We start from the raw sequence: 23,858 nt of genomic DNA on the forward strand, positions 1-23,858 counted from the left end.
TCTGAATAGGGAGAGGGCAGAGCACCGGAGGACATTCTAAGCAAAACTGGGCCACACAGCCTCCCCAATTTTGTGCCTATCGGGCACAAGGACAAGCTGGTCGCCCCTCCCAATTTGGGGGTGAGCAGCATGCAAAGGTGTGGAGGGTTAGTGAGCTGGGAGTAATAGGAGTGAGGAGCTGCCTGGGGCTGAGGATTCATAGTGGGGAGCAGAGACAATGCGAGCGCACAGCCAGGGTGAGCCCAGATTGGGGAGACCATGACGGGCGGCTCCCTGCCGCTAATGCTGGGGTGACACACACACGGGGAAGTCTGCTCCTGCCTCAGCCGGTGGCGAGAGGCTCTAATAGCAATTTATCGCCAGGATCTGACCTTCTGTTGCCTCTCCTCCTGCCCCGGGGGATGAGAGTCTCCTTGGGTAGCTAATTAAGCCACAGATTCAAACATGGCTCTGCCCTTCTCACAGCCTGTCCCAGAGCTGGCAAGGACCCAAGAGTCCCCTGGCTTCTACCCACCTTTTACCCACCTTCCACAGAAACAAGCCCGGAGTGGGCTTATGGGAGCGCATAGCAGGTGGGGGATGCTGTCAGAGCCCCTGAGCTTGGGGCGGGGCTCCTGAGCCGTCTTTCCCTGCTGGGTGATCCTATCTGGGTGATCAGTTTCCCCTTCTGTAAAACATGGGGCAATGCCCTCGGAGCTCTGGTTTCCCTCCTGTCCATGCGAGCAGAGCTGGGGACCAGAAGTCGCCATGTTACTCCCAGGACACAGAGCGCCCCGCGAGCGCTGTACCTGCCAGTGGCGTCCCAGAGGGCAGAGGGGACGGGGGAGCTTCTGACCCAGCGTCGCGGCTTTCTGAGTTGGATTAGGACCTGACCAGAGCCAGGGGTGGCAGCTGTGGCAGGAGCTCGGACACCCCACTCCCACCTTCCCACTGAACAGGCTGTTTCTCACTTACTAATGGGACATTCAGGCTGTCCTCAGAGTCGCTCATACATGTCACACTGCTGCTGCTGCTTCCTGGTGAGGGAGGAGAGCGGGGGAACTTCCAGTGTGGAAATCCCTTCCGTCAGTGCCACCATCGGTGACTTGGAGGGTCTCTGGAAGCACCGGAAGATGAAGGGGTTTGCTTACAGAGCCCACGTGGGACGGAGACAGAGCTGGGACCCAGGGCTTCCTGGCTCCTCCCACCATGCTCCCCCACCTCTTAGCATCTCAGAACTGCACCGGCAGGGTCTCTGGGGAGAGATGGGAGCCCCTAATTCTCTGGCCATTTTTTCCTTGCATGTGCATCCTGCTCACTATTTAGAGCAGGGCGTTCACGGGTCTGGGGCCACCAGGTGCCCAGAGCCAGATGCCCAGAGCATGGAGTCAGGAGGACTGGTCTTGAGTTCACATTTGGTCTTAGATCCTGCATGACCCTGGACAAGTCTCTTTCCCAGTTTGCCTCAGTTTCCTCATCTGTAAAATGAGCTGAAGAAGGAAATGCCAAATCACTTTGCCAAGAAAAGCCCCAATCGGGTCATGATGTAGCAGACATGATTGAAAATGACCGAACTACAAAAATTCATCGGTATCATGGTCACTAAGAGGTCAGGGAAACAATACTGGACCCAGAGTCATCTTTGACATTCTCATGTGCAGAACTTGGAGCAAATCCTCAACTTCTCAGAGATCCCTGTGCTCTCCTGGGCAGCAAAGACCCCCAACTCCGCTCAAAGACTCTCTCAGTGCTTCTGCTGACCCCCATCATGTCAGGGAGGAGACCCGGGAGTCCCGAAGCCCACTGCACAAGAACTGGTGTTTTCTGGCCAAAGCAGCTGTCAAAGATTGCAACTGAGGCACAGATGGGCTGCGTTCTGGAATGGCGAAGAGACCGTCCACAGACAAAATTACACCTTCTTCAAGTGTTGAAGCATTCCTGGAAAATGGGAGCTGACAGAACTCTCACATTTCACAAATAAATAAACCAAGGCCTCTGTAAGGGAAGAGACTGGGATAAGGTCATAGGGGTGGTAACAGAACTGAGGCTTCCTCCTCCAAACCCAGGGCTTTCCCCACTACTTCCCCACATCTTAGTCTGAGTTTTTTATTCTACAGATGAGAACATGGAAGCCCATGCTGGGAAGTAAGGCAGTAAGCGACAGGGCCAGAATTCTAACTCAGGTCTTAGGATTCCCAATTCAGTGTTGACATCCGGACTCGATAGTTTTCTAATCACCTCATATGACATTTCCGTTATACGGAAAAGAAAACTGGGACCCAGAGAGAAGAAGCCAATGTTCAAAGTCACCAGGATAAATCAGAGAGTCAGGGTTCAAGGTCATATTGTCTTTTTTTCTTTCTCGAGTTCATTTTCTTTTGTTGGGGAATCCTTTTACTAATTTTTTATTGTTTTTCCTGGTGATACATGTACAATAACTTTTTAAATACACATTTTTTTTTATGAATCATACCGGGAGAGAAAAATCAGAACAAAATAGAAAAACCACGAGAGAAAAAAAAAACAGAAAAAAACAAACATAGCATGTGTTGATTTACATTCTCTCCATAGTTTTCTTTCTAGATACAGATAGCATTTTCTATCCAAAGTTTATTGGGATTTCCCTGGATCCACTGAACTGCTAAGAAGAATCAAGTTTCTCATAGTTGATCATTGCACTATCTTGATGTTTCTGTGTCCAATATATTTCTGGTTCTGCTTGTTTCCCTCAGCATCAGTTTATGTAAATCTTTCCAGGCCTTTCTAAAACCAGCTTGTTCATCATTTGTTAAAAGAACAATAATATTCCATTACTTTTATATATCACAATTTATTGAGCCACTCCCCGATTGATGGGAGTATACTTTTTTGTATACTCTATAAATGAGTATACTCATTTTTCAGTTCTTTGCCAACACAAAAAGAGCTGCTCCAAACATTTTTGTACGTGTGGGTCTTTTCCCCTCCTTTATGATTTCCTTGGAATACAGACTTGGTAGAAACACTGTTGGATCAAAGGGCATACACAGTTTGATAGCCCTTTGGGCTTAGTTCCAAATTGCTCCCCAAAATGGTTGAATCATCTCACAACTCCACCAACAATGTATCAGTGTCCCAGTTTTCCCATCTCTCCTCCAACATATATCATTGTCTTTTCCTGTCATCTTAATCAAGCTGAGAAGAGTGAGGTGGTACCTCAGAGTTGTCTTAATTTGCATTTCTCTAATCAGTAGGCATTTAGAGCATTTTGTCATATGACTATAGACGGCTTTAATTTCATCATCTGAAAATTGTCTGTTGATCTCCTTTGGAGGTCACGTCTTCTGCGTCCAAATCACTTTCCGGTAGAATACGCGCTGCTTTTCCATCATCTAGGTCTTTATACAGGTGGGATAAGAGAGGGAAAGAGATGTCTTCAAGTTTGCCCAGATTTACTTGGCAAGGACCCGGATCTTATCTTCAGGGTCCAGTCTTTAACCTGGAGCACATTTCATTTCCAGCCATCACCAGCCCCTCAGCAGCCATGAGGCTCCTTCTCCTTAGATGCTAATATTTCCTCTCATTCTCAGGCAGACATGTTCTCGGGAGCCATCTTCATCAATGTGGCCCTTGGCTTGGATCTTTACGTAGCCATCTTCATCCTGTTGGTCATCACGGGGATCTTCACCGTCGCTGGTGAGTCCTTCAAGTTGGCTCTGCCGGGGGCTCTCTCTGGCTCATTGCCCTCTGTCCTGCCCCTGGCCAGGATGCCTCGGGATTGGTTTGGGAAAACATGATAGTGCCTCTTATAGGAGGTCCTACTGAGGGAACTGGAGGAGACAAGACTTGGGGGACCCATCACCCCTAACTTTAAGCATCTGAAAATGTCATGGAGAAGAGGAATTAGTTCTGTTTATATGCTTTGCCCCACAAGGTAAAAGCAAAAGCAATGAGGGCCTTTGTGAAGAGGCAAATTTGAACTGAATGTTAGGGAGAGCTTTGTAACTGTGAGAGCTGCCCCAGGGCGGGAAGGACTGCCTCCAGAGGTAGTGAGCTCCCCATCCTTGGAGTTCTTCAAGCAGAGACTGGAGAATCACTTGTCAGGGACATTCTAGTATGTCTTCTTTGGACGTCTGGGCCAGACTCAGCGGCCCCTGAGGTCCTTTGGAACTCTGAGATTTTGTGCTTCTGTCACTAGGAGGATGAGGAGGAAGGAGTGTGGTATAATGGGAGGTGGCAGGAGGCTTGGGTTCAAATGCTGGTTCTGCTTTTGTGAGATGTTGGACAAGTTATGATCCTTCTCTAAGCCTGACTGCCCTCATCTGTACAGTCATTAACTGGAGGGGACTTCTGAGATCACCCCGTCTCAGTCCCGCGGCTCTGTGCTGCAGGATGACTGAACCAGTCAATCCCTAAATGTGCCCAGACACAGCCCGAACCAAACAGGGCAGCCCTGGGGACCATGGGCATCTCTGGGCCAGGGAGGAGGGTCAGGGAGCAGGATCTAGAATCTGAGGAATGGAGGGAAGAGGCAGTGAGTGAATGACACTCAAGGAGAACCAGAAGCACCACACACACACACACACACACTCACACACTCACACACATGGGTACACATGCGTGTACACACACAGAATCAGAGAAATACACACACACTGACAACCAATGTCAGCCCAGTTGGTAGAAAGAGAGAGAGTTAGAGAGAGAGACAGAGACACAGAGAGAGAGACAGACAGATAGAGACAGACAGAGACAGAGACAGAGACAGAGAGAGAGAGAGAGAGAGAGAGAGAGACAGATGGACAGACAGAGGGAGACAGAGAGAGAAAGTGAAGGAGAGGGAGGGAGAAAGAGAGGTGGGGAGAAAGGGAGGGAACCCAAACCAGCTGGTACAGGAAATGCAGCACTTGGATATTCCCTCCCCTGTAGGATACTGTGATTGTCACCTTCATTTGCATAGATGAGGAAACTGAGGATCAGCTGGTGTGAGTGACCAGTCCTTGGCCCAGAGCTGTAAGGACCAGAGGTGGGATTTAAACCCTCACCTCCCTAGACTCCACAGTCACTGCCACGTCTCCCTTGCCAGATCTCACATGATTCTTGGCTGTTATGGCAGAGAACTGGGTCAGGGCCCGGGTGGGTCAGAAGAGAGGACACCAGAGGGACAAGGTACCAAAGGACTCTGGGAATGAGAGAGCCTGGCCGTGGCCGGGAGCCAGGAGAGTCCCTGCATCAAAGCGGCCATGGCTTCTCTTGTTACTGCGGCTGTTCCTTCCCCGGGAATCCCCACGTCCTCCTCTCTCCCCTTGTGCTCGGCAGGTGGCTTAGCCTCTGTGATCTACACGGATACCCTGCAGACGGTCATCATGCTGGTCGGCTCTTTCATCCTCACTGGCTATGGTGAGTGCGGCCGGGCCTCCTGGGGAGCGGAGGGTGGGCCTGAGGCAGTGGGAGGGGCTGAAGGAGACCCAGGGCCAGGCTCTGTCCGTCTCCTCTGGGATTTCCATTCCTGCTCTCTGGAGATCTGTGACTTTTAGCAGTGGAGGACTCTAGGGAGGGGAAGCATCCACTGCATCATAGAGGGCAGTGAGGTCTAGGAGAGAGGGGCTGCTCCTGGACTCAAAGGCCAGCTTGGTATTTATCCGTGTGGTCCTGGCCAAGAAATTTCCACTCCCTTTGCCCTAATATCCTTTCCAGTAAAATGAGCGGACTGGGCTGGATGACCCCCGAAGTTCCTTTTAGTCCTTCTGACCAGCCAGATGTTGATTAATTTTTCATTATTTGCAATACATATTCGTAGATACTTGAACTTCTTTCGTTGATTTGAAGGCCATTTTCCCTTCTCTTATTAATACATTTCTTGTTAGAGGATTCTGGGAAGATAGAGGGGTAGGTCAGTAAATTTCAAGTTCTCCAGATTTCCCCCACAATATTCACATCTCAGGTTGAAAAATCAAGAAGACTTGGGGCAGAACAGGGTTCCTCCTGGAACAACCTGAGAAGATCAGAAGAAAGATTCAGGTCAGGTGTTAAACAGTGTGAAATTCAGAGAACTCTTGGTCAGCTCCAGCAAGTGGGGACCCCTGGGGTGAGCTGGAGCCTTAGAAAGAACCACAGAGACTTTCACCTCCAGACTTCAAGCAGTGGAGCTGAGTCCAGGCAGACTGAAGGATTAGGAATTCAGACCTAATTCCTGCAGTCTGCTGAGATGCCGTCATAGGCAGGAAGAAACCAGCATATCAGGAGTGTAAAGAGTAATGTTAAATGGCTTCCATCCCGGAGAGAAGTTATAGAAGAACTTAAAAAAAATTTAAAAATCAAATGAGAGACATTGAGAAAAAACTAAAAATAAAAACCATCCAAAAAAAATAAGATTATGAAAAAAGTTAACCTAATAGAAAAGGAGATAGAGTCTTAAAAATGAAAATAACTCTTTGAAAATTAGAATTGGGGAGGAGGAAGCCAGTGAACCTATAACCAAAAAATAACAAAACAGAATATAAAGAATGAAAAAATAGAGCACAATATGAAACATCTTACTAAAAAACTTGGCCTGGAGAACAGATTAAGAAGACAAAATATAAGAATAATTGAACAACCTGAAAGATATGATTTTAAAAAAATACGTTGACACAATAATGCAAGAAATAATCCAAGAATATTGTCCTGGAATGATAGAACATAAGGGGAAAGTAGAAATAAAAACAATGCACTGATCACCACCTCAAAGAGACCAAAAAGAAAATTTTGTAAGAAACAAGAAAAAAATTCAAATATGCCGGAACTAAAACTAGAATTGTACAGGACTTAGCAGTCACAATAAAAAAAACCCCACAGGTCCTGGAATCATATATACCAGCAATCAAAAGAACGAGGCCTGAGGACAAAAATATCATATCCAGCAAAATTATCCATAATATTGAATGAAAAAAATGGATATTCAGTGAACCTGCAGATTTTCAGGACTTTCTTTGAATCAAACTTAACAGAAAATTTAACACATAGGAGTCAAAGATCGCTTTTAAGGAACTTAACATGACAAATTGTTTATGATTTTTTTACATAGAAATGTATACTATATGTTTAAGATTGACATCAGCAATTGTTCCGTTCAAAAGAAAGATTGGGGCAAAGATGAGTATGCGCTGACTAAAAAGCAAAACTGCCTAGGAAAAGGTAAAAATAGCAATCATGTTATGTAAATGAGGTGCAGAGGAAGAATTTATACAGAGGTATTAGAGGGAGAAGGAGGGTTCATAGTTCTGAAAACCTACTCACATCAGGAATGGGTTTAAATAGGCAGCACTGCATATATACATGAAGGATATGACACCTTTCAGAATCTATAAAAAATAAGGGGGGAGGGATGGGCGGACTGGAAGCAAAAAATGGGGGAAGAAGACAAGGGAGGGATCCATGAGTGAGGAGAGGCTAAGGAATAGCAAGACAAGTTAAGGTGCAGAATTAGAGCAGAAGAGTTAGCAGGGATACAAAAGAACAAGATAAACACAAATACTACAAGGAACAGAAATTATTAGAAAAAAAAGGATGGCTAGAAATTATTGATCTTAGATGAAGTCAAACAAAGATTCAATCAAGAGAAAAATCTACATTATATTAGCTATATTAATACTGTTTTAGATGCATGTTCACATATAGATAAATGCATGTCTATATATACACACACATATATGTATATGTAGATCAGTATGCATTTTGCTCTATGTATGTGTGTATATAGATATATGTGTATGGATGTGAGTCTCTCTCTGTGAATATATATGACAGTGTGTGTAGGGGGTGTGTGTGTGTGGTTTATACCTATATCTGTATTTATAAGTCTATCTGTTTTAATTATGCCTGCTTGGGGTAGGTGGGGGGGATGAAAGGGAAAAAAGAATAAAGTAAAAGAAGTTTGCAGCAGACACTTACAAGGAAGCAAAGAAAAAATGGACACTCAAGAATATAATTTCTTCTATTATTATATATCTTTTCTTGAACTAGTAACTTGTTTTATACTTTGAATCTTCACTGGTGTTCTGTTGGACACATGACAATGTTCTGCTCTGTTTTCTTTTTCTTTTCCATTTTTCTTTTCTATTTTTAAAATTGAAATATATATATTTCTTGTTGGTCAATCTGCTTCTACTCAAGGATTTTACTTGAGTTTTTCTAAGATCTTTGTTTATTTATTTTGTCCCCTTATTTTCTTCTATTGCTCATTTTTTGACTCCTTTCCCGTTGATGGCAGTTTCTATGGGGGTTGGTGCTCAAAGTTGTCTCAGTTTCTTTCCCTACTGGTAAATTCTTAGTTCACTAATCTTTGCTCCAAATGACTTCTAGGATGACAGAATGTAGCCAGACTGCATGCTTTGCCCTTTCCCTCAGGTTCAGTGATGTGCTACCAATCCCTCTGCCCCCAAACACCCCCAACAGACTTGTCTTACCCTATTCTCCAGTGAAGTTCTCTCAAGGTACCTCCCTTTGATCTGCCATTATCCCCTTGCTGCTATCACAGCCTGGTAAAATTTCTAACTCACGAATTATCTATTTTTGATCAATTGACTAACTTTTTCCACTGTAAATAATTTGGGTGAGTACAAAAATAACAAAATTGTTAAAAGCCAGCGCTTCGGAGACCTGTAATTTCGTTGAGGGAGTCCACTTTTCCCTCTCTCCCCACACTGATATAGCTCACAACTCCTTCATGCCTCAGGAGACAATTTATAAGGCATTCCCAGGACAAAGAACAAACTAAACAAAAAAGTAAAATCCCAACCAAAGAGACAAAAAAGAGCATCTGGCAAAACGATTAGAGACAAACTCCCGGAATTCAGTCCAATTTCTCAGAGGACAGACACATCATCCATCACCAAGCCAGCACTTCCACTTTCCTGTTGAACAGAACTTTCCTGACTTTGAACTTGGCTATTATCCTCTCTGAGAATCTGGGGTGACAAGAAGACATTCAAAGAAGATCATAAGGAAGGACTTTTGTAATCCCATGTTGGATACAAGGCAGTAGGGATACGGAAATAGAAAGGAAATAATCTCCGCCCTCGAGGTGCTTACATTCTCTTGGAGAAAAATAATAACTCTACAAGTGAGTGTGCTATGAGATCATTTGAGATGGGAAGAAGGGTGACCCGGAGGCGATCAGGAAAGGCTTTTTGCCAGGGAGAGTGATGAGGACGCCATGGATTTTTATGAAATTCATGTACATGGACATATTTATCATGGTGTGAGGACAGATGCACCTGATGAGTCCTTGTGATTCCCATTGGACCCTCAAACTTAACTTTTTTTTTCTGATTTTTTTTTAGCTTTTGCAGAAGTGGGAGGGTTTGAGGCCTTGACTGAGAAATACATGAAAGCCATCCCATCTGTCATCATGGACAAAAATGTAACTCTGAACCCAGAATGTTACACGCCCAAAGCAGACGCCTTCCACCTCTTCCAGGATCCCATCACTGGTGAGCTGCCATGGCCAGGGATCGTTATTGGAATGAACCTCGTCTCTGTTTGGTACTGGTGCACGGACCAGGTGAGATGTCCACAAGGGGGAAGAGCCTCTTTTCACTTTTCTCTGTATGATAGAAAGAATGGAATTCTATATCTAGATTTGGAAGGGATTAACCCAACCTTCTTCTCTTAAGATAGGGAAATTGAGGCCCAGAGTCATCAAGTATCTATATATATAGCTAGTGAGAGATAGAGGCAGGATTCAAACCCAGATCATTTGAGCCCCAAACCAGTGAACCACCTGCTGTACAATTCAACCCCTTCATTTTTCAGGTAAAAAAAAAACTGGCTTAGAGAGTTTGGGGGATTTGCCCAAAGTCACCCAGAAAGTGTGTGCAAGACATGTTTTGTGCCCTCCTTGATTCACCTACTTTTAGAAACCATGACTATCTTCAAAGGGCCCTCCTGGCCCTCTTCTTGTTCATTCTCTTTACCTCCAGAAACTCCTTTGTATATATTTTGTCCTTCCTTACTTGGGTGCATCCCTTTAGAAGGATGGAAACTCCTTGAGGACAGAGACTGTTCATTTTTGACTTTTATCCCCAGGGACTAGCACAGAGCCGAGCACATAATAGGCACTTAATCAATATTTGTTGAGTTAAGTTGAGTAGAAGCTGTGAAGTTGGATCCTGAAGCTGACTCAAGGCCAGTGCTTTTTTCATACTACCTAAGAAAAAAGATGATGTGTCTTGTCCATGGAAAGCACCTTCTTCTTTTCAAAATATTTCTCATTAAGTCTTTCATTTGAATTTCTAAGGATGTTTTGAGGGAAGCATGGAAAGAATGAACAGTTTCATTTCACAAAGAAGAAACCTGAAGCTCACAGGTCAATGGCTTGCCCAAAGTCGCAGGTAGGCAGTGAGTTGTGGAGCCAAGAACTCAAAATATCAGCATCCTGATGTCAAATTGGCCACCAAAGAGTCAAGGAGACCAAGAATGCAAAGTGAGAGCAGAGGAAGGAGGGAACAGAACCACTGAGGAACTGAGTCATAGAATCTCAGGGCTGAGTTGGCCGTCCATCTAGATGTGACTTAAAGATTTTCAGTGATGGGTCGCTATCCACCTCCTGAGACATTCTCATTCCTCTTTTGAAAAGCTCTAATTTCTAGGAAACAATCAGACCAATCACGAACAGACATCAAATTCCAATTTTCAGAGAGCTATTCCTTTCAACTTCCCCAACCTCTCTTTTTCTTTTACTCTCTCCCTGATTCCCCTTCCCTCTCTTAACCTTTCTCATTTTCCCTTTCCTTTCTTTCTCCCCTTCTCTTTTTCTCTACTTTCTTTTTTTCCTTTCTTCTTCCTCTTTCCTTTCTCCATTTTTCCTTTCTCCTCTCTTTTTTCCTACAATTCTTTTTCCTCTCCCCTCATCTTTCACACACACACCTTCTATATAGGAGATGATGGAAGGTGGGGATAATCTGAGACTTTGGAGCACCTGGGCACAATCAACAAAATCATACTTTCTCTCCGTTTCATTCATTAGCCTCAATGCTGTATTTTGGTCAGTTAAAAAACTGAAAAGCCATATGACATTGGCTATCCATCTTCTGACTGAATATCTCTTGTGGTGGGGAACTCACTACCTCCCTCCCAGGTTGCCCATTTCAGTGCAAGAGTACTGGCCAGCTTTAACACGAAAACAGTCTTTTTTACACTGAATCTGAAGCTGATGACCTGGAACTTCCACCTGGGCCCTGACATGAGGATCAGCTCCCCTCCCATCCATAGAACAGGGTGTCTCCTGACTTGAGTAAGGGAGCCACCCCCCACACTCTGCTTTCCTGGCAGGTGATTGTTCAGCGGTGTCTCTCCGGGAAGAACCTGTCCCACGTGAAGGCGGGCTGCATCTTGTGCGGCTACTTGAAGCTGCTGCCCCTCTTCCTCATGGTGATGCCTGGGATGATCAGCCGGATTCTGTATCCAGGTACGGCCTTCCTCAAACGTTCACTTTCAGGGCCCAGGAAGCTGTGATAGTCCGGGTGTTGGCCACATGTTTTCTCTGCTTTGTGGTTGGTAATGGATATTATTATTGCGTGTTTACCTACAAATCCTTTTCCCTTCAAGATCTCAGTTTGGGGTGTGGGCTCTATTCAAGGGAGCTTGCAGTTTGGAAAGGAAACACTATGGAGGAAACAGCTCAAAACTTGGGGTCAAGAAGCCCCAAGTTTGGATCTAAACTTGTAACTGACTAACCATGTGACTACCTGGCAAGCTATTTTCCTCACTGAGCCTGAGCTTCCTACTCCATGAAATGATGGAGTTGGACCAAGTGGTCTCTAGGGCCCCTTCTGGTTCTAGACCTGGTTCTGGATCTAGAGCCATATGATGCTTTCAGTTTGTGATGGAACCTTAATTACCTGGAGTCCTTCTAAAAAAGGACATTTGGGTTAATTTATTTTAACTTTCTCTTGTTCTTGTGGTGGTGGTTTTATTAATTTATGCATTTATTCATTTTTTGCATACAAAACTGCAAATTTCTTATATTCAATTTGCTTTTCCTTTTAAACATATAATAAAATTATGTCATTTTCTTTTATCCCTCCTTCCTCCCTTCCACTCTAGAAATGTCTATCATTAGACACAAATATGTGTGTGTTTTTATGTGTGTATATGTATGTATATATGTGTATGTACATATATACATATATTTGTGTCTAATGTAGACTTCTCTCTCTCTCTCTCTCTCTCTCTCTCTCTCTCTCTCTCTCTTTCTCTCTCTCTCTCTCTTCTCTGTCTCTCTGTCTTCTCTGTCTCTGTCTCTCTGTCTCTCTCTCTGTGTATATAAATCCATAGATAAATTCTTCTATTTATCAGGACTTTCTCTGGATACAGAGAACATCTTCTTTCAATAGGTCCTTTGGATATTTGAGTATCTATAATAGAAAGATTTAGTTGTTGAAAATTGTTTTTAAAACAAAATTGCTATTACTTTTACAAAATTCTCTTGGTTATGCTCATTTTGCTCTTCATTATTTCATGCAAAGATTTTTATGTTTTTCTAAAATGATCAGTCATCATTTCTTACAGCACAATAGTATTCCCTCACAGTGATTCGTATACCATAATTTGTTTAAGGTATTCCCCAATTGAAGAGTATCCCCACAATTTCCAGTTCTTTGCCACCAGAAAGAGAGCTGTCATGAATAATTTAGAATATATTTAGAATATTCTAGAATATATCATCTTGGGAAACACACTTAATAATGGCATTGCTAGGTTGAAGGGTAAAGCTGTATAACTTTGTGGGCAGAATTCCAAATTACTCTAAATGGTTGGACAATTCACGGTTACACCAGCAGTGAATTCGTGTTCCAGTCTTTCCACATCCCCTTCAATATATGTCACTTTCTCTTTCTATCATTTTAGCCAAGCTGATGGATGTAAAATGATATTTCAAGATTTTTTTAATTTGCGATTTTTGAAACCGTAATTATTTAGAGCATTTTCACATGACTATAAGTTATTTTGATTTCTTCATCAGAAAATTGCCTATTTGTATCTTTTGACCATTTATCAGTTAGGGAATGACTCATATTCTTATAAATTTGATTAAGATCATTATATATTTGAGATATGATATATTTATCTGAAAAACTTTTTATAAAACTCCCCCTTCCAATTTTCTGCTTTCCTTCTGATCTTGACTATATTGGTTTTATTCATACAAAATCTCTCTAATTTAATGCAATCAGAATTATCCATCTTACACCTTAAACCGCTCTCTATCTCTTGTTTATTCATTAATTGTTCATATATCCATAAGTCTGCTAAGTGATTTTCCCATATTCTTCATATTTTCTTGTAATATCTTTCCTCACATATAGGATATATATATATATATCCATTTTGACCTTGTTTTGGTAAATGGTATGAAACATTGGTCTGTGCCCAATTTTTGTCGGACTGATTTACAGCTTTCCCAACAATTTTTTAACCAAATTATGAATTATCCTCAAAACTTAAATCTTTTCATTTGTCAAACACAAGGTTCTTCTAGTCATTTGCTGCTGTTGATTGAACGCTGAGGAACAAAACTGAAAAAAATACAACATAAAAAACAGATAAGAAATCTCTACCTCCAAGTTAAGAATTAGAGATCGACAATGAATCTGCAATTGCCTTTCAAACATCTCAGGGTGGACACCCAGTAGATACCTTACACTCAATAAGTCCAAAACAACCCATTATGTTGTCCCACCCTTCCCCTCCACCTTCCCTATTGCTGTTGAGGGCAACACTTTCCTGCCAGCCCCCCAGGCTCCCAACCTACCTGGCATCCTGGACTCTTTGCTGTCTCCCACGCCCGCCATCCAAGCTTTTGCCCATGCCTGTTGATTCCACCTTTGTGCCATCCCTTCTCTTTCTACCCCTGTCCCCACCCTAAGGCAGACCCTCTTTATTGCCGTAGCTGCTGGGGCTCTGCCTGTTTTCAGCCTCTTCCCACTTCCAGTTTGTCCTCCATTCAGCCACCAAAGTGGTTTTCCTAAAGCTCAGGTCCAACCACGTCATACCCTTCTTGATAAGCTCCAGCGGCTCTCTCTTGTCTCCAGGAGCAAATACAGAATGCTCCTCTGGTTGTCCTTCAGGGACTACTAGAACCCGGCCTCCTCCTCCCTTTCAGTCTTCTTACACCTTGTTGCCCATCCTGTACTCTTTGACCCAGAGTCACTGGCCTCCTGGCTGTTCCACAGACAAGACCCTCTATTTCTTGGCTCCAGACATTGTCTCAGGCTGTGTCCCAGGCCTGGAAAGCTCTCCATCCTCTGCTGACTGCTGATCTCTCTGGCTTCCTTTAAATCCTACCTTCTAGAGGAAGCCTTTCCTTCTTAATTCTAGTGCCTTCCCTCTATTAATTATTTCCTATATGTTGCTTTCTTTGAATATATTTGCTTGCACGTTATTCCTCCCATTAGACTGTAAGCTCCCTGAGGACAGATATATAGATAGCTTCGAACTACAATGGCCTTTATTTGTAGTCTCAGTGCTTAGCATGGTGCCCGACACATAGTAGGCATTTTATCAATGTTGCTTGACTGATTGCTTGAGTATAGAGAAATATTCTCTAAATCGGGGATTCTTAACCTGGGGTCTGTGAACTTCAAAAACACCTCTTCCAGTCACTTGGATTCAGTAGCATCCATTTCCTTTTGAATCCAGAGTATTTTGTTGTTTTAAATCAGGACTAAGTGACTAACTGTAACATTTGATCTCAGGCTCTCCCGACTCCAGGGCTGGTGCTCTTTCCAGTGTGCCCCCAGCTGTCCCTGAATCGTATATATTGTGTTTTGTTTTATATACTTAAAACCCTTATGTTGAGCTGTGGTCTGAAGGCTCCAGCAGATTGCCTAAGGCATTAGGAACATTTTCAGAAGAACATTTTCAGGCTTTAAAAAGCCTGATCTAAATAAAGAATATCCCATATATTATAGATGAAGTCACTTTATGGGATGTTACTGGACTTATTGTTCTTTGTTCCATAGTGGCTCAGCAGGAGAAGGCTTGTTTGTATTTTTTACCCCCAGAAATGATTGTGATGTAATCAATCAAGTGACAAGCAGTTATTAAGTGCCCACTATGTGCCATAGGATCATTCTAGAAATATAAAGACAAAAATAGTTTGCTGGCTTTAGCGGGTATAACGGGGAGAGCCATAAAATATATGTTTAAAAATATGTTTTTAAGACTCAAGTCATGGTGAGAGAGTTCAATGAAAAAGTGGGAAGCAGAAGAGCAGGTTTTTGTGCCCTACTAACTGTTAATGCCAGCTCTCAAATGGGGTATGTCTCAAGGGGGTCACTTCTGTGTGGGAGCTGTCCAACAGAACGTCCTGGCACCACGGGAAGCCCACCAGCCCCTGCCAAGGTGAACGCTCAGGAGCTCCCTTTTCACATCCCTCAGCAGGCTTGGTTCTCCTCACCGTTTATGGACAAGAACTCTCTTTTTCTCTCTCCACAGATGAAATTGCTTGTGCCGTGCCTTCAGAGTGCGAGAAATACTGTGGCACCAGCATTGGCTGCACCAACATGGCCTACCCGAAGCTGGTGGTGGAGCTCATGCCCCAGGGTAGGCGTTTCTATGGGGTCTTCCTACCCCCCACCAGAGAGTGGGTCATGAGTAGTGAGTTGGGTGGTCTTTGGCAAGTATTGGAGCCTTTTCTCAGGGGTGGGAACTTCAGGGGGGACTTCAGAGGTCATCTGTTCTAATGTGATCTTGGCTAAGAATCCCCTCTTCATTATACCCAACAAGGGGTCACCCAGTCTCTGCCATGGCAGCCTATTCCACTTTGGGCTAATGCCATTTGGGATAACATTGAGCCTAATTTTGTCTTCTTATAACTCCTACTCCTGGTTCTGCCTCTGGGACAAAACTGAAAAAGATAATCTCTCTCTGGGTATAAACCCTCTAATATGTGAGCACAGCTATCAGGTCCTCTCTCCTGCCCCTCACCATTCTTCTCGGATTCTTCTGGACCAATTTCAGCTTGTCTCTTTGAGACAAAAAGATTATTTTCAAGGAGTCTTGAACCCAAGACTTGGGTTCAAAGCTTGTATTTACTGTAAGACTTAATCTCTGTCTGCCTCAGTTACTTTCTCTGAAAATGAAGGAGTTGAACCAGATGGCTTCCAAAGGTTCCTTCTAGTTCTTAATCTATGATCCATTGATCCCTCAGTTTAAATCAGAATGTCTGATATGTTTTACTCATCTGAAACAATAAGTAGAGAAAAGATCAGTATCCTCATAAACTCATCTAATCGTAAAAACCAGGGGAGCAAAGATCAATGGCACCATTCCCCCAATTTGATTTCAGGGATACCCTTAGAAGCTGACCATGATCGCCTGACTACTAACAAAGCTAAGGGAGAGCAGAATGGTATCGAGATAATTTTCTCTTTTTGTTGTTGTTCAAGGACTTCGGGGATTGATGTTGTCAGCCATGTTGGCGTCACTCATGAGCTCCCTCACCTCCATCTTCAATAGTTCAAGCACACTATTCACCATTGACATTTATACCAAAATTCGAAAGCAAGCATCGGAGAGAGAGCTCCTGTTAGTGGGAAGGTAACAGAGCTAATAATAAAAGCTAGTATTTTATAATTTATCATAATATGTAATATACATTATAACAGCACTTTGAGGTTTGTAAATGGACCCACATGTGTAATCTCATTTGATCTTCCTAACAACCCTGTAAAGTAGATGCTATTAATATTCTCAATGAGGAAATTGAGACTTAGAGAGGATATGTGGTTTGCCAAGGGCTACATGGCTAGTCAGTGTTTGAGGAAGTCTTAGAACTGAGGTCTCTTGAATATGTGTCTAGTCCTCTCTCCACTCTTCATCTAGCTGACATAGCACCAGGGACATCTTGGCCAGAGTGTGTTGGATATTTTTCCCGTAAAATCTATGAATCTTACAAATCTTTTTTTTTTTTTTTTTTAGAGATAAACAACATGAATGGTCTTCTGGGTAGAAGAAGTAGACTAATAGGGCCTACGAAGCCATGTTTGTGATGGACAGCTAAATTAAAGAAAGCTTAGCATAAGATGTTTTTTAGCTCTATAAACTGAAATAGTAATAAGTTCAAGTCAGAATTCACTGTGTACATAGTAATCGTCTAATATGTGTAAGCTCTCCTTCTAGGTTTTAGCAGTTAGAAAATAAAAAATGGGGGAAAAACAGTTCTTGCCCCCAAGGATTCCTCTCCTGGAGGGATAAGCTATTCACCTAGTAAATAAATAAAAAAAATTAAGAAAAAGTAATTTTAGAGGAAGAATATTCTAATGCCTGAAGGCAGGAGGTGAAAATCAAGTAACCCTCCATCGAGAAAGTGACATCTAAGCTGAGCTTTGAAGGAAGCTAGAGATTCTACAAAGTGGAGGTGAAAAGCGAATATATTCTTGACATGGGCTACCACTAACACAAAGGCATAGATTATGGGAATAAATTGTAATATGTGCAGAGTAGGTAGATAGAGTATCTGATCAGACTAGAGAGTGTCTTAGGAAAAATGGTATGATATGAATTTGAAAGGTAGGTAGAAGGTGGCTTGTAGAGGGCTTTAAAAGTGACAGAATGAAGAACTTAGATTGAGTCCCAGAAGCAATAGGGAGCTATCGAAGAGGATTTTTTTTTCAGTAAGAGAGTGTTATAATCACATCTGTGCTTTAGGAATATCAGTTTAACTGTTATTTGGAGGATAGTTTGGAACAGGGAGAAACTTTGAGGCAGGAAGACTAAATAGGGCGTTAAGAAGTGAGAGGAATGGGAGTCAAGTTAGGGTATCAGCAGTGACATGAATGTGAATAATATTGTAGAAGTTGCAAGACTTGACAATAAATTACTTAGAGGAATTTATGGGGAGGGAAGATTACCAAGTCCAACCTCATCTTATAGATGGAAAAACTTATAACAAAAGTGATGGGATAACTTTCCTAAAACTAATATAATGTCTGGATTTGAACCCAGATTTCCAGATTCCAAACCTAATTTTTTTCTGCACTCTATTTTCATTTTTAAATTTAAAAAATACTCCCTTAGGAACTAATAAATAGTATTTTGAAAAATCTATTTCTTTGGAAATAAACTAAGAGATTGTCTAATAGCAGGAGTGAAGTAAAGATGTTCATTATCACCACTATTATTTAATAGCATAATAGGAATTCTAGCTATAGGAACAAGAAAAATAAATTGAAGGAATAAAAATGGACATTGAGGAAACAAAACTATCACTCATTGTATATGCCATGATGGTATACTTAGAAATTCCTAGAGAATCAATTAAAAAAACTAGTTGAAATCATTATTAAAGTTGCAGGATGTAAAATAAACCCTAATAAATCACCATCATGTCTATATATTACCAACCAAAAAAAAAAAAAACCAGCAGGAAGAGATAGAAGAGAAATTCCAAGTAAAATAACCACGGACAATATAAGATACTTGGGAGTCCATCTGCCAAGAAAAACCCAGGGACTATGTGAACACATTTACAAAACACTTTATGTAAATAAAGACATCTAAACAGTTTGAGAAATATCAGTTACTCATGGATAAGCTGAGTTCATATAATAAAAATGACAGTTCTACCTAAATTAATTTACTTATTCAGTGCCATATCAATCAAATTACCAAAGAGTCATTTTGTAGAGCTAGAAAAAATTATAACAAAATTTTTCTGGAAGAACAAAAAGTCTAAGCAATCAAGGAAATCAGGGCAAAAATGTGAAGGAAGGTAGTTTGGCAGTACTAGATTTTCAAACTATATTATGAAGCACTAATCATCAGTAGAATAGATCAGTTATACAATACTGGTAGCAAATGACCATAGGAATTTAGTGTTTAATTAATACAAAGATCAAGGCTTTAAGGGCAAGAACTCACTATTTGATAAGAAGTGTTGGCAAAGCATTTTGGCAGAAATTAGGTGAGATTCAACAACTCAAATTGTATACCAAGATGTACTAAGTATACCTTTAGACATAAAGGGTGATATCATTAGTAAATTAAGGGAGCATGGAATCTTTAACTTATTAAATCTTTGGTTAATGGAAGAGTTCATGACCAAAAAAGAGACAGAGAAGATTATGGAAAGTAAAATGTATAATTTCAATTGCATGAAATTAAAAAAACTTTTGCAAAAAAGCAAACCAAAAAGCAATGTAGCCGAATTAGGAGAGCAGGAAAGTGTGTGTGGGGAGAGGTAAAGTTTTACATCAAGTTTCTCTGACGAAAGTCTCATTTCTCAAATATATAATATGGTCCACAAATGTATAATTTATATATGAATTGAATTTATAAAAATAAGACATACCCAGATTGACAAATGGCCAAAGGAGATGAACAGGCAATTCTCAGAAGAAATCAAAAGCTACTTATAATGACACAAAGATGCTGAGAGATAGTGTGGTGCAGTGGGAGAGACACAAGCTCTGGGGAGCCCGAGTTTGAATCCTGGTTTTACCATTTGCTGTGTGAACTTGATTAAATCAATGTATTTTGGCTTTATTCTTCTTCCCTCCAAAATGAGGGCTTAGACTAGATGACTTCTGAGGTTCTCTTACATCCTTATACTCTCTGAGACTATGATGGACTAAATGGAAGAACTGAAAGGGAAGAGAATTGATAGCATTGGTGATGAGTTAAATTTGGGAGGAGAGAGAGAGGAATAAAGAATGACTAAAGTCCACAGCCTGGTTGACAAGAGAACAAGGATGTCTTTATTGACATCCAGAGAATCCGACATGAATTCTCATAGGTATTTGAGAGGAAATTAAGCATAGCCCCATGTGTGGGGCTTTACCCCTCCCTTTCTTCCCTTAATTTTCGCCATTGGTAATTATGCTCCCTTACACTCTCCCAAAGCCCATTTCACCCTTTCCAATCTCTCTGGTGTCCAGGGATGTTGAAGTATTTTACAATATAAGGCTTGTGGTTTCATGGGGAGAGAGGAGAATCTTCGTAGGGATTAAGTTCCTCGCTACCATGGGAAAATCCTCAATCTGTCCACTCTAATTATAGCCACTGATAGTAATATGCTTGTAGGTTGTTCATCGTCGTCTTGATTGCCCTCAGCATTGCTTGGATCCCATTAGTCCAGGTGGGTCAAAATGGTGAACTCGTCCAGTATGTGGAATCGATATCGAGCTACCTCGGGTCTCCCATTGCGGCTGTGTTCCTGCTGGCCATCTTTTGCAAGAGAGTTAATGAGCAGGTGAGTCCGAATGGGGAGTTTGTGTGGGAAGGACTGACTAATCGCCTCGGGAACCCAAAATGCCGCTTCTTCCCATGTTCATAGATGTCTCTAAATTTCAGATTTTTCACAGATAAGATACCACATTGATAATTGTCCATTATGATAAGTAAATGGTATAAAGAGCCTTGAATAGGAATCAAAATTCCTGGGGTAAATTATTTAAATTATCTGGGACTTGGATTTCTCATTTGAAAAATAAACAAGGTTGGATTCAGTTTCCCTTCCAATTCTGCTATTCTTAGAATCACATATGAAAACTTTGTGGGGTTTTTGCTATTATTGACATTTTGGTTTTCAAGAATTCTTCTATCTCATTAGATGCTTTTTGTGTGGTTTGTGGTCCTTCTGCTGAAAGCACCCTGAAGCCACTCTCCTTGGTTTTCTTCGGCAGGGAGCTTTCTGGGGACTGATGTTTGGACTTGTGGTCGGCCTAACTCGTATGATTGCTGAGTTTGTCTACGGGACAGGCACTTGTATGGTCCCCACCCAGTGTCCCAAGATCATCTGTGGATGGCATTTCTCCTATTTTGCCATTGTCCTCTTCATGTTGACAGTCTTGGTTGTACTTGGTATCTCTCTAATGACAAAACCTATTCCTGATATACATGTAAGTAGGAATTTGCCTTTTCTCGTTGTGAAATACTGCCCTTTTCCTGGCTACTACTTTAGCTCCAAATCTTGGATTGGGAAGACTTTGAGTCCTATACCCTTAAGCCCTCAGAGAGAAGGAGATATTTCAAAACAGTATAAGATGAAATATTGTGGAAAGAAGTAGGAAGTTTCATACTTAGGCTCAAGAAAACAAAGAAGACGTGACATAACAGTCATCACTCTGAAAAAGTTGGGAGGAGGGAGTGCTTTAGTGGACCAAAAGACCTCTATGGGGCAGCAACTTGATCCAGCTGCCAAGAAAGTTGGTATTAGTCTTCATGGAGACAAGCAAAGTATCTGGGACTCCACCTGGAGTACTTTGTTCTTGGATGGGGGGGCCCATTTTAGGAAGGATGTAAAGTACAGACCATCTAGAAGAAGGTTATCAGAGTGCCAGAGGGCTGCAAGTTCATGCCTCAAATGAAGGTAGGTTGAAAGGACTGAGAATATGGAACCAGAAAAAGACTACTCTGGCGGTGGTAGGAGAGCTTTGTGGTTGATGTCCTCGAGCACTTAAGGAATGATACTTGGAAAATGGCTAAGCCTTGCTTTATTTGGCCCCCGGGGCAAAATCGAAAACTAGACAAAGAAGTTGTAAAAGGGTAGACTGAGTCTCAAAAAAGAAAAATTTCATAGAAAATCAGATGTCAAAACTGGGAGGAGTCTTAGTAGGTAGGAAGTCATAACTGAAAGGAAACCTTAGAATAGGGAAAGCCTGAGCTTGAGGGAAATGTCAGAGGTGGAAAGAACCTTAGGATAGAGAATGTTAAATGGAAGAGCCCTTAGAATACAGCTCTTGGAGGGTTCTTAGAATGCTGAATATCAGATCTGGAAGATACTTTAGAACAGAAGGATAGAACTGGAGGGACTTTAGAATACAGAGTTGAGAAAGAATCAAGGCAAGCAGCACCTGATCTGATTTCATTCCAACATCGTTGGGGGGAACGGTGCTCATTGCCACGGTCACACAGCTGACTCCTGCCTGTGCTCTCTGGACAGCTGCACCGCCTCTGCTGGGCTCTCCGCAATAGCCAGGAAGAGCGCATTGACCTGAATCCTGAGCAGTATGGACAAGAGGAAGCTGGAGACCAGGAGAAAAACGGTGATGGTTAATTTTTTTAAATGACAATTCTCTTTAACCTGCCATTTTTGTTGTGGTTGTTGAATCTTTTCAACCATGTCCAACTCTTTGGAGTTTTCTTTATAAAGATAATAGAGTGGTTGGTCATTTCTCTTCCCAGGTTTTCTTTTTATAGATAAGGAATTGAGACAAACAAGGTTAAGTGACTTACCCACAGTCACACCACTACTAAGTATTTGAGGCTAGATTTGAATTCAGGTCATCTTGACTTTCTGTTCTCTTGTCTCTATGAGTGCCCACTGGGCTTGCTTCCAGAAGGAGTTATCTTTTTGACAAACTTCCATTGAGAGAAATCTGTCCATAGAAGGACTCAGGGCCCCTTTGGGCACCTGTTCAAGACCACCTTGAAAATGGAAGCCTCCACTCTTCCTTCTGGCACTAATGTGGAAACCTTTTCTCTGGTGCCATAAACTTTGACCAGGATGCTGAGGTCCACAGTACTATTCTGGAGGACCCTTTGCCTTCAGGTCCATCTCCTTCAGCTGCTGCCTTTAGGAATAGGGAACAGCTGTTGTTTTTATTGGGCTGTGATTCCTCTCAATCACCTTTAGTGCTCACTCTAGCAGAGGGCACTGGCTGGCATGTTGTTCTTGGAGTCAGGGAGAGCTGGCTTTCAGTCCTACCACTCATACCCATTAGCCACATGACTCCGAAGAAGTCCCTTTATCTCTCTGCCAATTTTAATGCCCTGTAGGAATATTCCATTTCATCCCATTTCCTCACGGCTCATCTCTCTGCTTTCCTCCAGATGGCCCCGAGGAATCTCCAGGATGCATCAAGAGAAGCTGGAATGCATTTTGTGGGCTGGAGTCAAAAAAAGGCCCCAAGCTGACCGAGGAGGAAGAGGCCGCCCTGCAGAAGCAGCTGACGGACACGTCCGAAAAACCCTTTTGGAGGAACGTGGTGAACATCAATGCCATCTTGGTCATGACCGTGGGCGTCTTCTACCATGCTTATTTTGCCTGAGTTCTGGCTGGAGTTTCAGAGCAGGTCAACCAAGCCTGGAACACCAACCTTCCTCTTCCCTCTTAGCCCTTCACTGGCCTGGAAGGGCAGCAAATGGGAATTGGAAACAGCAAATTGGAAACGATGAGGGGGAAGAAAAAAGAATAAAAAGAAGAGAGGGAGAATGAGGAAGAGAGACGTGTAGAATCACAGGCCAAGAAAGGAAGGCTCTCAGAGACATCTGATCCAGCTCATCTCTGATCAAGGATCCTTTCTACACCCCCAGTGAGTGTCCATCCAGCCTTTACTTCATGACATAAGTGATGGAAAATGCACTACTGACCAAAGCAGCCTTTCAGAAAACTAACAGGAGCAACATTTGGGCCTCCTTTCAATTCCAAATCTGCTTCTTGGTCACTTCCAGCTACTACACCTAGTTTTCTTCTCTGAGGCTCAGGAAGAATAACGTCTCACTACCTATAAGAATCATCCAATTATGAGATTCTATGAAAAAAAATCAGCCCTCATATAAAAATTAGGGAGCCCTCACCTCACGTTTTACTTTATTTTTTTAACTTTCTTTTTTATTAAAGCTTTTTATTTTCAAAACATATCCATGGATAATTTTTCAAAATTGACCCTTGCAAAACCTTGTGTTCCAAATTTTCTCTCCCTTTCCCCTCCTCCCTCCCCTAGATGGCAAGCAAGCCAATATATGTTAAATCCATCAACTCATGTTTTAAATAGAGGATCTGTGATACTATAAAATTGTTATCTCAAATAAATGTGATATCCACCAAATCCTACAGTATTCTTGGATATTTGGATAGATCTTCAAATGCATACCACTGAGGTTGATCACAGCCCATTCTGATCTCCTTATTA

General features: G+C 42.2%; 1 protein-coding gene across 1 annotated transcript in view; it reads left to right on the forward strand.

Moving 5' to 3' along the window:
* The window catches only part of LOC100918714 (solute carrier family 5 member 4-like), a gene marked incomplete at its 5' end in the record, with an annotated part of 41,070 nt that extends 17,495 nt beyond the window's left edge, over nt 1–23,575 (forward strand). Inside the window, 10 exon segments of the mRNA XM_031948947.1 lie at nt 3,549–3,654; nt 5,278–5,358; nt 9,282–9,502; nt 11,272–11,407; nt 15,439–15,546; nt 16,392–16,542; nt 20,026–20,194; nt 20,628–20,843; nt 21,887–21,989; nt 22,777–23,575. Coding sequence (XP_031804807.1) covers nt 3,549–3,654; nt 5,278–5,358; nt 9,282–9,502; nt 11,272–11,407; nt 15,439–15,546; nt 16,392–16,542; nt 20,026–20,194; nt 20,628–20,843; nt 21,887–21,989; nt 22,777–22,994 — 1,509 coding nt within the window.
* Nucleotides 23,576–23,858: the final 283 nt, after the last annotated feature.

This window comes from Sarcophilus harrisii, chromosome 1 (assembly GCF_902635505.1).
Source record: "Sarcophilus harrisii chromosome 1, mSarHar1.11, whole genome shotgun sequence".
Lineage (NCBI taxonomy): Eukaryota > Metazoa > Chordata > Mammalia > Dasyuromorphia > Dasyuridae > Sarcophilus > Sarcophilus harrisii.